General features: G+C 39.9%; 1 protein-coding gene across 3 annotated transcripts in view; it reads left to right on the top strand.

The window, feature by feature from the left end:
* The window catches only part of acot7 (acyl-CoA thioesterase 7), a 72,082-nt gene that overhangs the window by 49,469 nt on the left and 6,568 nt on the right, over positions 1-16,045 (top strand). For all 3 annotated transcript variants that reach the window (XM_058389742.1, XM_058389743.1, XM_058389744.1), the window contains exons 8-9: positions 2,066-2,182; positions 7,811-7,995. In XM_058389742.1, coding sequence (XP_058245725.1) covers positions 2,066-2,182; positions 7,811-7,995 — 302 coding nt within the window. The remainder of the gene's footprint in view (positions 1-2,065; positions 2,183-7,810; positions 7,996-16,045) is intronic.

The following is a 16,045-nucleotide window of genomic DNA, read 5'->3' as shown; positions in this document are numbered from 1 at the left end:
CCCCATTTCAGCATGTGCACCATGATGCATTTATGCAATACACGAAAGAGCATAAAACAGCACCGCACTCCAGAATCTCGGAAATGTGGAAACACTGGAAAGTTGAGTAGATGATTTGATTTGGCTGAGGTGATTCATTCGACAAATTGAGCTAACATTTTGAATATTGTCTTTCTGACCTCATTAGCCACCAGGAGTGTGATGCTGAGGAAAAAAAAGACATGTGATGACATTTGCAGTTAAGGGAAACGAGTACAATGTATATATAAAATTATTTTTATGGAGAAAGGCCAACTTAGATGTCATATCTGTTTAATGATCCTTCTCTCTCTTGTCGTATTTAACACAAATGTAGGCTTTTTTCCCCCTAAATTACTAATTGACAGCTTTGGAAGAGATCATGTTCAAAAAATGGTTTGAAATGTTCCCAGTAATGATGGTTTTATAGTTAATGATAATAATTAATGTGGAGAATTCTTTCAGTAGACTATTACTGTAGCCATAGTGCCATTTGAAACGTGTCTTTCTGTAGCTGTATGCTGCAAATCTTTCCAATGCTCCAGATTGGTTTTTGGTGTCAGTTGCACTATGATGCAACATAAATGCAAAAAAATTTGTGGACACTTGACCATTAAGGTCACCTCTTTGTTCTTATAATCCACTCAGCTCTTCTCGGAAGACTTTCCACTAGAGTTTGGAGTGTGGCTATGGGGATATGTGGTCATTCAGTAATAAGAGCATTAGTGAGGTGCAGCACTGATGGTGAGTGTGGAGGACTGGGGTGCAGTCAGTGTTTCATTTCACCCCAAAGGTGTTCAGTGGGGATGTGGTCATGGCTCTGTGCAGGACACTTGAGTTCTTCCACTCGAACATCTCCAAGGTCTTCATGGAGCTTGCTTTGTGTCCAGGGACATTGTCATGCTGGAACATGTTTGGGCCTCTTAGTTCCTGTAAAGAGAATGCTACAAAAACATTTTTTTACACATACACATATGTATGTGATGGTAAGATGTCTACAAACATTTGGCTGTATGATCTTGAAATAAATAACTACTGCAGTTTGTGTGAAACTTTAGCATGTGTGGAAAAATGTTTAGCGCATGAAACACAAGGCGCACAGCATGATGTTGTGCAAGGAGGAAGAGTAAAAGACAGCATGAATGAAGGAACGATAAAGGCCACAGCTGTCCTGTTCTGCTCCATGAAATCATTGCATGGAGCAATTGTGGTTTAAGTAATTCAAAGGAGTTCTGTCTGTTTTTTTAGGCCAGTTCTTAAATGGTAATAAAAAAACATCCAAGTCCTTTACAATCTTTCCAGTGGGAGGGAAAAGAGCCAGCGGGCTGAAAGGTCTACAGGTCCATTTCTCTTATCACGGTCGTCATATGGGCCCATCAAAGCAACGCTACTTTGATTCAAGAAGCAAAGAAGAAGCTTGGATCAAGCAAAGCTTTGAACAGATTACTCCTCCACATTGTGAAACTGGCTCTACAAACTGAACGATAGTATCGACAGCCATTTACTTGTCGCTTGAACACCATCATCAGGCGCTAGAGCCTACAGACAGGAGATCGCCTCCATAAATCGAGCACTGAGCTGTGAAATTGGTAACATTAGCCCCGTGTTTAAAAATAAATACACTGGCATACAGAGTGAAGAGCTGGCTTCTGGAAATTGAAATCCTGTCATAGTGCAGTGGCAGAACAGTTCCTGGGTTTGGACCGATGTCATGGCATTTATAAGAGGAAGTAATCAAAAAGAGTCAGAAACTGATGGATTTGCGTCAATGTTTAATACAGTTGAAACGTTTCCACTCACCACTCCAATATCCAATAGCTTGCACAAGGGTTGTCTGTTAAAATGCTGTCTCCTTCCACTACATGTGTACAACCTAATCAACTTATGAAGAAAAAAAACAATGATGGGAATTAAGTTCATCTGAGAACTTTCATATGAGATCTTACTTACTCAATAGTCAATATTTGTCCTCTGGTGAAAAGAGTTAGTATCCATTCTGCTCTTTATTTAGTTCCACTCCTAATCATAACACCGTATTTATTTGCAGGTGTGACCATGAAGCTGATGGACGAGGTGGCAGGAATCGTGGCCTCCCGTCACTGCAAGACCAACGTTGTGACCGCGTCCGTGGACGCCATCAACTTTCACCGCAAGATCAAGAAAGGTAAACCGGAAGAGAGACAGGAATGGCATAATAGGCACAACAATAAGGGGGTAGATTTAATTCTGTGCTTAGCTCTTTTGGAAACAATACAATCGAGTAACACTCGAGGACTCACGCATGTCATCTTTTACACAGAAACTCTATTTTCGGATCTAAATTACCTCCAGGCAGCAACGTTCTCATACCTAGATGCCAGCTTTGATAAAAAAGCACGCGTTTGTTGTCACACGACAGCAGAAATAAGCAGCTCGACTAACACTCAATAGGCACAGGTTATTTTTATATCTCAGACACCCAAACAGTATCGTCCTTTACAATTCCCAGATTACAGTATCACATCTTTTGAATTAACATCCATCATATGCTTCCAGGGCTGTTTTCATGGCTAACAGTAACACACAAAGCACACTTCTACTTCAGAGCATTTGAATATATTAGGTAAGCAAAGCAGATGAGGTAGTGGAAAATTAAATAGATATAAATTACTCCACACGCTGCAGTGAGCTGCTGTGGCTGCTTCGTACCACCTGTTTCACAACAAGACCGAGATGTTATCTGATCGCTCGCCCCACAGGCAGACAACAGGGGGAAAAAAAGATTTTTAGTTTTCATAGTATTCCTTTATAAGCCACAGGCTCATATATCGGTATTCTCAGAATAGATCAAATTTCTCATCCGTTAGCTTAAGCTTCCTTAGACCATTCTAGAAAATACTATTAGCGAGGAAGTAATGTGTGTATCATTGTGTAAGTGTGTACAAAATGGTGTATATCAGGAAAAATAGCTGAGGCGGAGGAAAAGAACACCAGCACACACAAGAGATTCATTGTTTTCCTCATAAACACTGCAGCATTCAAAATCTGTTATGATATATGACTTCATATATGATGCAATATAAAAAAAAAGCTAAACTTATTGTTGACTTATGTAGCTGATTTTCTAGTTCCCCACCCCTACAGGTAACCATTATAATCTTGTTGCTATGGTTACACATCAGAAGGCATTATCTTGCTCTGTTGTAGTCTCTGTAGTAAATATTCTTGTCAGTGTTTAATTAAAATCCTTTCTTTCTGCCTATAGGAAAAAAAAAACTAATGATTCGAGGAAAATGAACAATATAATTATTAAAAGCGGTAAATAATTAAATATAGCTGTACACATCGATTATTTTCCAAGGCAGAAAATCTCGGAGCTTACTGACAGCCTTGATTTTTGGAGAAAAACTTTAGAAAATAATGCCTAGCCTATCCCCCCAACAATTAAAAGCAAGTATTTTCCATTTTCGTGATATAATAAAAGTCATTAACAGTGCTATAACTAAAGCACCTGTACTGACAAATTGTATAAATTATCCTTTAAAAGGATGCACCGACCTTTGCCAAACAAAACAAACTTTTCTTCCACTCAGTGCAACAGAAATCAAGAAAGCAAACATAGCATGCCTAATATATATATATATATATATATATATATATATATATATATATATATATATATATATATATATATATATATATATATATACATACATATATATATATATATATATATATATATATATATATATATATATATATATATATATATATATATATATATATCATGATGGTTAATGACTAGGAGAAAGCAAAGTGGCAAATCTTTGGCCAAATCTCAAGAAGCCCTGCTCCATAGATGTCCTCCGTCTCGCTGTGTTGGCTCTCAATGCCTTTACTCTGAAGCCAGGTCTACTTTCCTACAGAAGTGCAGAAGTGAGTGAAGATGAATAATTGTCTTATTAATAATTGAGTTTCACTTTGTCTCATATTCCATTGCTCATGTCCAAAGATGTCTATAAGGTAGGCACATTTGTTCACATGGTTAATATACCAATTGTTTGGTGTGCTCAAAAGAAAAACAATACTATTATTCATTTTTTAAACATAAAAAGAAGCACGGACATGAAATTATCATGAAATATAGATGAGAAATCCTTGCTGTGTGTTGCCAAAAAAAGTCTCGGCACCCGTTACTGTCTCACACACACACACACACACACACACACACGCACACTCACACAGCACAGCACAGCACAGATGTCATATTGTTTATGTTGTGTTTAACATGTAGGCAGAAATAGCCATTTATCTTGAACTTTGCTTGGAAGGGGAGATTGGTGTATACATTAGTTTGAGAAGTGTTTCTACAGAGCGGGGAAAGGCCGACCGGGTGACGGTGCTGTTTTAATTCGTGTCTCTCGCAGCCTTCGTTGAAGCATGTAGTTTAAAGGCGCATTATTTCAAGCTAAATGCGTGTTCTGACACTCTGTTTGCCATTATCCAGCAACATTGCAGTTTTCAGCGTGCATGCAGTGTAGAAGCTATTGCTGAAAAACTGTATTCCATTTTAAAGTGTATTAAATGTGTGGAACTCAATAATAACAGAAAGAAAAGTGCTTTAGGAATAAAACACAACAGAGTGTGCTGTTATGGGGAAACAGTTGAGGTGATATGCCCTGGGGTTGAAGGGTTACATGTACCATATCATAAGTTTTATTCCTTTTTTTTTAATTGATCAGTAATCAGTCCTTTTTATGACAGGATTATTAAAGTCCATTTCTGCTAACACAGCTATAAACTGTCGTTCCTTGACTAGCCTGTCCTTTTTTTGCCCTCTTCCATGAAGAAAACACAGGCTGCTTCATTCAGAGCATCTGGGTCAAGTCTCTGACAGTGAAGACTCCTTCTAAAAAGTTTAAATAAATAAATAAATAATCTTTATAGTCTTTATGTTGAATATACATCTATACATTATGTATAAAAAGAAAAAAAAATCATCAAAATATTCATCATACCATAGAAACTCTTGTGAATTAGTTGTTACTATGGCAACAATAACATGTTAGAAGGAGGGCATTAATATAAACTTTTAAAATACAGTCGTAATTCGGTACAGTTCAAGTTGCTGTGTTATAAATCTAATCAACAATCTTTTAGAATTAATGAGTTAATTACAATGTGGTTTTAAAGCCCAGTCAAATTATTATTTTTTTTTAACTGTAATGGTCTGTATATCTGTATTTTCCTCTGAAAATATTTGCTACCGCACGTCATGCTGTGCCTTTAAAATATTAAAACCTCCCTAGTTGATGAAAGATGAAAATTAAACTAAGTAAAGTAACATCCTTCTGGCAACACAAACTAAGGGTGACCCTCAGTGATAATATCATTCTATACAAGAGTTGCTTTTTATTCAAGCAGTCAAACTGACACAACTTAACTAAATTAGTGTAAGAAACCAACTGGTTCCCTGGTGAGTCCAATTCATTATATGAGCCCAACTAATAAGCTCTTGCACCTCAGATGTGCTCTTCAGACCTATTTTAGTTTAATTGGCGAAACATGAGGTTATGAAAGCAAAACTAGGAGACAAGGTGGAGGAAAAGGGCAGCGGATTGTAACTTTAGTAATTGGAGAGTTTTATTTGTGAAGGTATGCATGACACCTGGACAGAACAGCAGCAAAGTGAGGTTCGTGATATTCACTTACAGAGGATTTTATTAGGAACACCTGTACATTAAAATCATGAAGAGACGGATCAGCGGCTTCAGGCAACCTTCATATCAACCTTCAGAACAGGGGGTGGGAATGTAAATCTGAGTGATTTTAATTGTGGCATGATGCCGGATCTCATGCCAGACAGGCTAGTTTGAGTATTTCTGTCTAACTGTAACTATCTCTGAGTCTCTAAAAGTTTACACAGAATGATGCAAAAAGCTAGAAAACATCAAGTGAGTGACACTTCTGTTGGAGGAAACGACTTGTTGGCTTGTTAAAGTCACCAAGATCACATTTGCTCTCCGTTTTGATATGTGATGTGGACAAAACCTGTAGCTCTTAATCTGTATCTGCATGATTGTATACATGGTGCTGCTGCCATATAATTAGATAGACAGACAGCGCTAGCTAGCCAGCTAGCTAGCTAGCTAGATAGACAGACAGACTGGCTGATAGATAGATAGATAGATAGATAGATAGATATATAGATAGATAGATAGATAGATAGATAGATAGATAGATAGATAGATAGATAGATGGGATGCAAAAAAAACAATAAACAGATAAAAGTAATGAACTACGTATTTGAATATCCATTTAATCATAGGAATTGATTTTTTCTGATCCCATCGTCTACAGTTTTCTCAGTAGAAGCCGAATCGGTCCACGCCTTAGTATTTGTATTTATAGCCCACATGATATGTAAGTTAAACATAAAAAACATTTCCCTTCTGTCCCAGTTTCCATGGAAATAAGTATTGCGACATACATCATATTCTAATATTCTTTATATCAAAGATGACAGTATCAGCTGTGTGAGTTTTACTCTCCTAAATGACAGGTTGTCATTCCTCAGTTTGAAACAGCCACTTTCGGGTCTTAGGCTGTAATTTGGCGATTACACTGCTCTATACAGCACTCCAGTAAATGGGTATATTTATATTTATATTTATGTGAGTCAGCATCCATTAGAAGTGCAATACAGTAATGAAGTGCCTTCACAGATTCAGAGATGTGTTTCACAGAGCAGGTACTGAAGCAGGGCCTGTGTCAGTGCCGGGGCCTGTGTAATGGAAAAATAAAAGAGCCAAAGTGATGCTTTGGGAAAAAGGAAGGAGGGAAAAAAACGCTTGGATGATAAGATCAAAGTGGGCAGCCGTGAAGCTACAAGCAGTAATTGGGCGTTTTTGGAAGGGGCTGCTTTTTCCTGGTAGTGAACACAATGTTGTCAGGATACACACACACACTCACACATGCTCTCTCTCTTTCTCTCTCTCCTTTGAGAGTACATACATGACGTCGCAATCCAGCTGCACAAAATCACTGGTTCTCCATGCTGAAGGCTATAACGTTTTATCAGTAAGACCATGTGTTTACGTTTGAAGATCGTCTGCAGCTTGACGAAGTTTCCAGCCTGCACACGTTGGCATGAAAAGGCTGCGTTCAGCTGTACTCCTCACCATATTGCGTGTTATCAGTTATCACACCTCAGAGTGGTTAAATTCGTGAATCTGATTGTTCAGAAGGGGCTGTAACAGCAGCTCTAAAAGACTGCAAGGCAAATCACAAGCTTATATTCATGATACGTTCTTGTTTCTATAGTAACGACTAACACTGGGATTTGTAGCACGGATAATGCACATTAATTTGTTGTTTAACAAGCGTGTAATTGTAGATATGTTTCCTTTTCTTTACAATGAGACGTTTGTTAAGCATTTTTGGAAGGAGTATTTAATTGCAGTGCTGCATTTTTTTTATCTCGTGAACTTCATGAGTAGGTGTTGAAGGAACCACGGTTTATAGCTGCTGGAATGTAAAGGATAACATGAACTAGCTTGTTTTATGGATTAAAAGGGTTTAAGAAAAAAATTATGTTAGCATTGACAGATTGCTGTGGAAGAAATCGGAAGAAAAGACCCTGAGAAAAATAATCAACTTTTTTACATCAGACCCTGCCGATGATTGATGTCCAGGCATGCTTTATTCCTTGGAAACAGGGACTGCCATGCAACAAACATACACCTTTCACTCTCAGTAAACAATGTGCATGAAGATAAATTGGCCTAATGCTTGACTCTGTGGCACCCCGCAGGTTGTGTGATCACAGTATCCGGGAGAATGACTTTTACTAGTAACAAGTCAATGGAGATCGAGGTGTTTGTGGATGCTGATCAGTTGGCGGACACGGAGGAGGGGAAATATCGCGCTGTCACTGCCTTCTTCACCTACATTTCTCTGGACAAAGAAAACAAGCCGCTGCCTGTGCCTCCTCTGAAGGTAGGACACGAGACCTCCTTTATTACACAGTGGGAAGTAGTATGCAGCATCACAGAGTTCTTTTTACTCACCTAATCAAGCGCCTGGTGTGACTCACTGATGAAAAATAGTGACTCGAACTTGCTTTATTAAACTCTTTGACCCTTTTGGCTTTAGTGCTGTGTTCCTCTGAGGATTTTAAGCACACTAGCCTATTCATTTCTTCCAAAGCTCCATTTATAACCATTTCCTCTGGCTTTATTAATCCATTAATGGCTCACTAGTAACGATTTGATGCTTCTTCATGGACAACGAATGGATTGCCAGGATATACTTGGCCACTTGATCAACTTCCTCTTTGGGAAGATATGGGTACTGAACATTCTCCAAACCCATTTTCTAGCCCTTAAATGTAGACACAGCTTTATTCTAGCCTTCCGTGTGACTAGCCCTTCATTCTGAAGTCTATGGCTATTTTCCACCAAATTTAGCTTTCTGTTCAGATTAACTTTCATTCTTTTTTTCCTATAACTACCTTGTTCCAAGTTTATCAATTCTTTTCATGTAACCTGCTGGCATGTAAAAGGAATCAGGGTTATAAAGAGAAAGATTATTATCGGCTTTCACAGGAACCCGTCCCTCATTTTCTCCACTGCTTTCAGAGTTGGTTTGGGTGCCGAGTGACATTATAGCTGACCATCAGAGAAAGAAATGAAGTTAATCCGAGATCTAATCGAGTTTCCCAAAGTTCTGGCTGGTAATTACAACTAAATGCTTGTGTATATAAAGGTTTTTGTCTGAAAGAAAAATGTATTCCTAAGCCTACTACACAGTCCAGGAAATTAAGCTCCTCGGCAGCTCAGGGTTTGTATGTTTCTTTTCACTAGCACATATTCAGTACAGCTGCAGGTCATGAACTCTGAATGTTTTAGAAGATTAGCAGTCTCCTGTAGACATTTTTACTTCCACCTTTAATGTCACCATGTGATACCATATGAAACACAGACACCATGTGATACACTAAAAATCATTTTTTGCCTGTTTTGTTGTGTTTCTTTGTCATGTTACACTCCACAGTGGTGCTTAATGACGCCTAGGAAACTCAGGGCTTTAATAATTTGTTATGTTTCATAAATATTTCTGTTTATACTGAACCTATAGGGGCAATATCTTCATAGAAAAGTGCATCTAAATTTTGAAGGTGTTTTATTCAACCACTAAAATTCTGTGTAAGGTTATCCTAACAGAGGGAAAAACATCTCACACTCAAAGCCAACAGCACCCTGACTCATATCATGCTTTTGGTGATACAATTAATTTGTTTATACTGATTGAAAATGTCGGATAAATCGATTTCCATTCCACCAGCCCAGGGATTAAAAGGGTTAAAACTGGTTAAAGGGGGCAGTGGTAGCTTAAGTGGTTAAGGGTTGTTGATTGGAAGCTGCTCCTTTTTGGCCCCTGAGCAAGGCCTTAATTCTCTCTGCTCCAGGGACGCTGTATCATGGCTGACCCTGAACTCTGACCCCAACCTCCAAACGTTGGGATGTTCGAAGAAAGAATGGATGGGTGGATATAGCTAGATGGATAAATACACAGATCAGGCATAACATTATGAGCAGTGACAGGTGCAGTTTAACACTGATTATCTCCTCACCATATGAGTGAAAGGATTTGAGGGAGTTTGACAAGGGCCAAATTGTGATGGCTAGACGACTGGATCAGAGCGTCTCCAAAACTGCAGCTCTTGTGGGGTGTTCCTGTTTTGCAGTGGTTAGTATCTATTAAAAGTATCCTTTAAGTCCTGTAAGTATCCTTTAAGTCTGCTTACAGGACTTAAAGGATCTGCTGCTAACATCTTGGTGCAAGATACTACAGCACACCTTTAGGGATCTAGTGGAGTCTATGCCTTGATGGGTCATGGTTGTTTTGGCAACAAAAGAGGGACCAACACAATTTTAGATATAATGATATAAGGATATGCCTGATCTGTGTATTTGTGACTGTTTATTTTATATTATAGTGTTTCAGAACTCTTGGTTTCAGAAGCTACTGCAGGTTGGTTTTCCATTACGTACCTCTTATAAAGAAGAGACTGTAACGTTAGTTACAGGTAACCCATGTTTTGGTCTCCTTCATACTCAGCACTGGAGCGTTATAGACGCATCATCATTCGTGGCCTGATCCAATTCAAATTGACCACACCAATGTGCAACACTAAAGCAGCACTTGAACCTCTGCTCTGTGATGCATGTGCTGATTGACTTCTAAACAAACAATTGGTATAAAAATAAATGCACATCTCTACATTCCCTAGAGGCTTCTGTACTTTGGAAAACGGCTGAGTGGAACCCGCGTGAGCACCCTTCCGTCCCTTTAATCGAGCTTGTCATATCGTGGTCATTGGTGAGTGTGCGCCAGATTTATAAATAGTATATCGGCTAGGCTGCAGCAGCTATTTTTTGACTTCAGGTGTTTTTTTTTCTCCCATGTGAAAGATCCAGGTCTATTTTTAGTCTTTCCTGTTTTAGCACTTCACCGAGGGAGACTGTGGGATGAGTGGAAGGGGGAGGGTGTGGGTGTGGGGGGAAGGGTGCGAGGATGGATAGCAGAGCAGCCCTCTGGGTAGAAGAGGATAGAGTGATAGAGGGAGGTCTCGGCATCTCAGCTAACCTCAAATGCCACATGCACACAATGGTTAGAGCACAGAAACACAGTATGGGTTCACTCAATAGGGCTGCACTTGTGCCTTTTTACAGCCGGCATTATAATCAAGCTCTCCTCGGGACAGCGTTTGAACAACGAGACAAGATACAAGAGGAAGAGAAAGTGGAAACTTAAGCCTTCTTCTTCTTCTAGTTTTCAGTCACCATCTTTTCAGGACCCATTACCGATACGGCATATCTGGTCCCCCGTGCATGGAACAACTTGCGTTACCGTAGCAACCTCTGGGCCGCGATGTGAAATTCAAGTTTATTTTTAGGCACAGCTCATGTGGTGTGTGTGCACTATGAGGTTAAAGTGTGCGCTGATTCCCTTCTTTATGTATCGAGTGCTGCTGCTGCTATGCCATTTTATAATAAGCAAGGCAAATTCAGTCCTTTGTGTGTAAAGCTGTATTGTAGCATATTTGCATCGATTAAATCATTTTCCTGACTTTTAATCATCTTATTGATAACATTGAGGAATATATTATATATATATATATATATACACTATATTGCCAAAAGTATTCGCTCACCCATCCAAATAATCAGAATCAGGTGTTCCAATCACTTCCATGGCCACAGGTGTATAAAATCAAGCACCTAGGCATGCAGACTGTTTTTACAAACATTTGTGAAAGAATGGGTCGCTCTCAGGAGCTCAGTGAATTCCAGCGTGGAACTGTGATAGGATGCCACCTGTGCAACAAATCCAGTCGTGAAATTTCCTCGCTCCTAAATATTCCACAGTCAACTGTCAGCTGTATTATAAGAACGTGGAAGTGTTTGGGAACGACAGCAACTCAGCCACGAAGTGGTAGGCCACGTAAACTGACGGAGCGGGGTCAGCGGATGCTGAGGCGCATAGTGCGAAGAGGTCGCCAACTTTCTGCAGAGTCAATCGCTACAGACCTCCAAACTTCATGTGGCCTTCAGATTAGCTCAAGAACAGTGCGCAGAGAGCTTCATGGAATGGGTTTCCATGGCCGAGCAGCTGCATCCAAGCCATACATCACCAAGTGCAATGCAAAGCGTCGGATGCAGTGGTGTAAAGCACGCCGCCACTGGACTCTAGAGCAGTGGAGACGCGTTCTCTGGAGTGACGAATCGCGCTTCTCCATCTGGCAATCTGATGGACGAGTCTGGGTTTGGCGGTTGCCAGGAGAACGGTACTTGTCTGACTGCATTGTGCCAAGTGTAAAGTTTGGTGGAGGGGGGATTATGGTGTGGGGTTGTTTTTCAGGAGCTGGGCTTGGCCCCTTAGTTCCAGTGAAAGGAACTCTGAATGCTTCAGCATACCAAGACATTTTGGACAATTCCATGCTCCCAACTTTGTGGGAACAGTTTGGAGCTGGCCCCTTCCTCTTCCAACATGACTGTGCACCAGTGCACAAAGCAAGGTCCATAAAGACATGGATGACAGAGTCTGGTGTGGATGAACTTGACTGGCCTGCACAGAGTCCTGACCTCAACCCGATAGAACACCTTTGGGATGAATTAGAGCGGAGACTGAGAGCCAGACCTTCTCGTCCAACATCAGTGTGTGACCTCACAAATGTGCTTCTGGAAGAATGGTCAAAAATTCCCATAAACGCACTCCTAAACCTTGTGGACAGCCTTCCCAGAAGAGTTGAAGCTGTTATAGCTGCAAAGGGTGGACCGACGTCATATTGAACCCTATGGATTAGGAATGGGATGTCACTTAAGTTCATATGCGAGTCAAGGCAGGTGAGCGAATACTTTTGGCAATATAGTGTGTGTGTATATATATATATATATATATATATATATATATATATATATATATATATATATATATATATATATATATAATTATATTAGATTTTATTTACATCTCAACAACAGAAGCTGCATGAACGTGACCGAGTCCTGCTTTTATAAGACCGTCTTTAAACAGAAATGCTTTCTGAATCAGTTTTACAACACTGTGGCACCTGCAGAAAAAATATTTACCTTGAAATTTATGTCAAAGTACTTATTATTCTTCTCCCCTGCCCTTCATTATTTAGTGCTACTGTGCCAGTATTGATATTTGGCAGGCGAGCAGGGCTTCAGCAGTGGGAACGCTAAGACAATCCAGAGCGCTTGGCATTTCTCCATCACTGTGCAAGCTATCACCTTACTGTAAGCAGATCATCATTATATGAAAACGGCTTCACTCCCATAAAGGGACACAGACGCGTGGAAGAATGTCTTTATAACGTATCCGAGGCAGCTGTGCGTGAGAATACTTTAAAAGAACAAACTCTCACAATCTGTCTAATTAAATTCCTGTTAATTGCAGTTTAATTCATCAGCATGAACATCAACACCGACATCCACATCTTGAGTCCACTGGGACAAGGAAGGTTACTGGTGTTTAGAGTTTCCACTTGTTTTGCTGGTTGCTTCATTCAGACAATGCAAATGACCTGTGTACACCACTGTCCATTCTGGATTTTTCTTCTTGTCCAAATTGTCCAAAACAGTTTCAGTAGTGTTAAGATCGCTTGTATTGTAAGTGTAAGAACACTTGTATTTAATTTCCCCAAATTTCTGCCTGTTTTCTTGTGTCCATGTGCAGCATTAATTGTTTTTGTCATGTCCACTGTAGTGCTTAATCACTTAGGATTTTTTCCTGAAGTATTTCTGTTTTTACCTAGCCTACTAGGGTCAATATTTTCATTGAAAAGTTCCTAAAATAACAATTAGTTTTTCTTCCACACAAATGTTTACGTCGTCACAGTAAACTGATATCAAACCCATTTCTTCTCTCTGAGATACCCCGTGAAAAAAACGTGAAGGCATTATCTTCAAACAATAAAATGTATAGCAGGCAAGGAAAATAATACATTTGTTTATATGAATGTCTAATAAATTAAGTTCCATTTTAAAGCCTGGTAAAAAAATGGGAATGGAACACCAATGTACTGGTAAACCCACACAACTGGGGTAGAAAATGCTGACTAAAGAAAGTCCCTGTAATGTCAAATGTAATATAATGTAACCTAAAAGCAAGAAGCAATTAAAAACTGAAGAAAGAAACATCTAATAGAAGCCACTTTATCAGTATTTTGCTACTTGAATAGCCCTAATTGTAATTAATTATCACATAAATCCGTGCTAAAGCTTCTACCATTATTATTCAGCAGATGATAAAATAGCCCTTTTTTTTTTTTTTTTTTTTTTTTTTTTTTTATTGCTTCATCACATTCTTGCTTGAGATACTAAATCGAGGTTATCGAAATCATAACGTGTTCATGGACGCAAGCTATTTACAAAGCACGCTTCTCCAATGATTCAAATAATATTTTGTTTTATACTATTATGCTGTAAATCCAAATACAGGCCCTAATTTGGATTTCCTGTGCTTAATGGTGGAAAAGAAAATAAATTTTATGACATTTACAAATGTCAGGGCAAGCTGGAACGAGCATCGGGAGAGAAAAACGATGATGTTCAGCACCAGTGGATCTGCCTAAATGAAACGTTCTGCTTTAACACCCTGACGCTGTCTACAAAAATCACCAGATAACAAGTTCAACCGAGACCGTGTGCAGCAAGACGTTTTAATTCCAGTCACTCTAACAAACAGAGTGCACAGCATTCGAGAACGTTACTCATTAGCCGGTCAGACGAGAGACTTTTAATGAATCATCGTCGGTAACATACCCGCTGATCATATGACACCGTATGCATGCAGCGTTTTTCTCGTACGGATTATAGCAGATGTGCGGGATTTGCACATGGGGTTCTCATGGGAATCTGGTTCCCGACAACACCGATGGCTGAATACGATATTCATAAGTATTAGACAGTGCATTGATTTCAGATACAACAGCACTTGTGGTTCTTTTTTTTTTTCAGTGTGATTAAAAATGTCTTTCTTATTTTAATTAGGCTTAATTAGTCAGCCTTGGCACAGAACGATCTTTTTTCAGCAAGAGCTGATCCAGAAATTCCTCTGAGGGTTTTAATGGCTTAGTTAGACTGCTTTCTGTGTGTGACTGTGTATGTGACTAGATAATATTCCCTTTTTTCAGGCATTCAGAATTGTCTTGCACATGCACTTTTATTCCGAATCTGATGTATCTTACAAGCACACTGGCTTGTAAACACATGGAAGCCAGAAGCAGTAAGTAGGGGATAAACAAAATTTTGATTGTTCCAGGAATTATTGGATGACATAGGACTCAGAAAAAATACTTCCTGGTGCTATGAGAGCAGCAGCATGTTACAACAGCTTTCAAGAATTTCTGTCATAGGATCAATAAAGTCTATCTATCTATCTATCTATCTATCTATCTATCTATCTATCTATCTATCTATCTATCTATCTATCTATCTATCTATCTATCTATCTACACTATATTGCCAAAAGTATTCGCTCACCTCCCTTGACTCGCATATGAACTTAAGTGACATCCCATTCCTAATCCATAGGGTTCAATATGACGTCGGTCCACCCTTTGCAGTTATAACAGCTTCAACTCTTCTGGGAAGGCTGTCCACAAGGTTTAGGAGTGTGTTTATGGGAATTTTTGACCATTCTTCCAGAAGCGCATTTGTGAGGTCACACACTGATGTTGGACGAGAAGGTCTGGCTCTCAGTCTCCGCTCTAATTCATCCCAAAGGTGTTCTATCGGGTTGAGGTCAGGACTCTGTGCAGGCCAGTCAAGTTCATCCACACCAGACTCTGTCATCCATGTCTTTATGGACCTTGCTTTGTGCACTGGTGCACAGTCATGTTGGAAGAGGAAGGGGCCAGCTCCAGACTGTTCCCACAAAGTTGGGAGCATGGAATTGTCCAAAATGTCTTGGTATGCTGAAGCATTCAGAGTTCCTTTCACTGGAACTAAGGGGCCAAGCCCAGCTCCTGAAAAACAACCCCACACCATAATCCCCCCTCCACCAAACTTTACACTTGGCACAATGCAGTCAGACAAGTACCGTTCTCCTGGCAACCGCCAAACCCAGACTCGTCCATCAGATTGCCAGATGGAGAAGCGCGATTGGTCACTCCAGAGAACGCGTCTCCACTGCTCTAGAGTCCAGTGGCGGCGTGCTTTACACCACTGCATCCGACGCTTTGCATTGCACTTGGTGATGTAGGGCTTGGATGCAGCTGCTCGGCCATGGAAACCCATTCCATGAAGCTCTCTGCGCACTGTTCTTGAGCTAATCTGAAGGCCACATGAAGTTTGGAGGTCTGTAGCGATTGACTCTGCAGAAAGTTGGCGACCTCTTCGCACTATGCGCCTCAGCATCCGCTGACCCCGCTCCGTCAGTTTACGTGGCCTACCACTTCGTGGCTGAGTTGCTGTCGTTCCCAAACACTTCCACGTTCTTATAATACAGCTGACAG

The sequence above is a fragment of the Hemibagrus wyckioides genome, linkage group LG05 (assembly GCF_019097595.1).
Source record: "Hemibagrus wyckioides isolate EC202008001 linkage group LG05, SWU_Hwy_1.0, whole genome shotgun sequence".
Classification (NCBI taxonomy): Eukaryota; Metazoa; Chordata; class Actinopteri; order Siluriformes; family Bagridae; genus Hemibagrus; species Hemibagrus wyckioides.
This window is presented reverse-complemented; position numbering and strand designations above follow the sequence as displayed.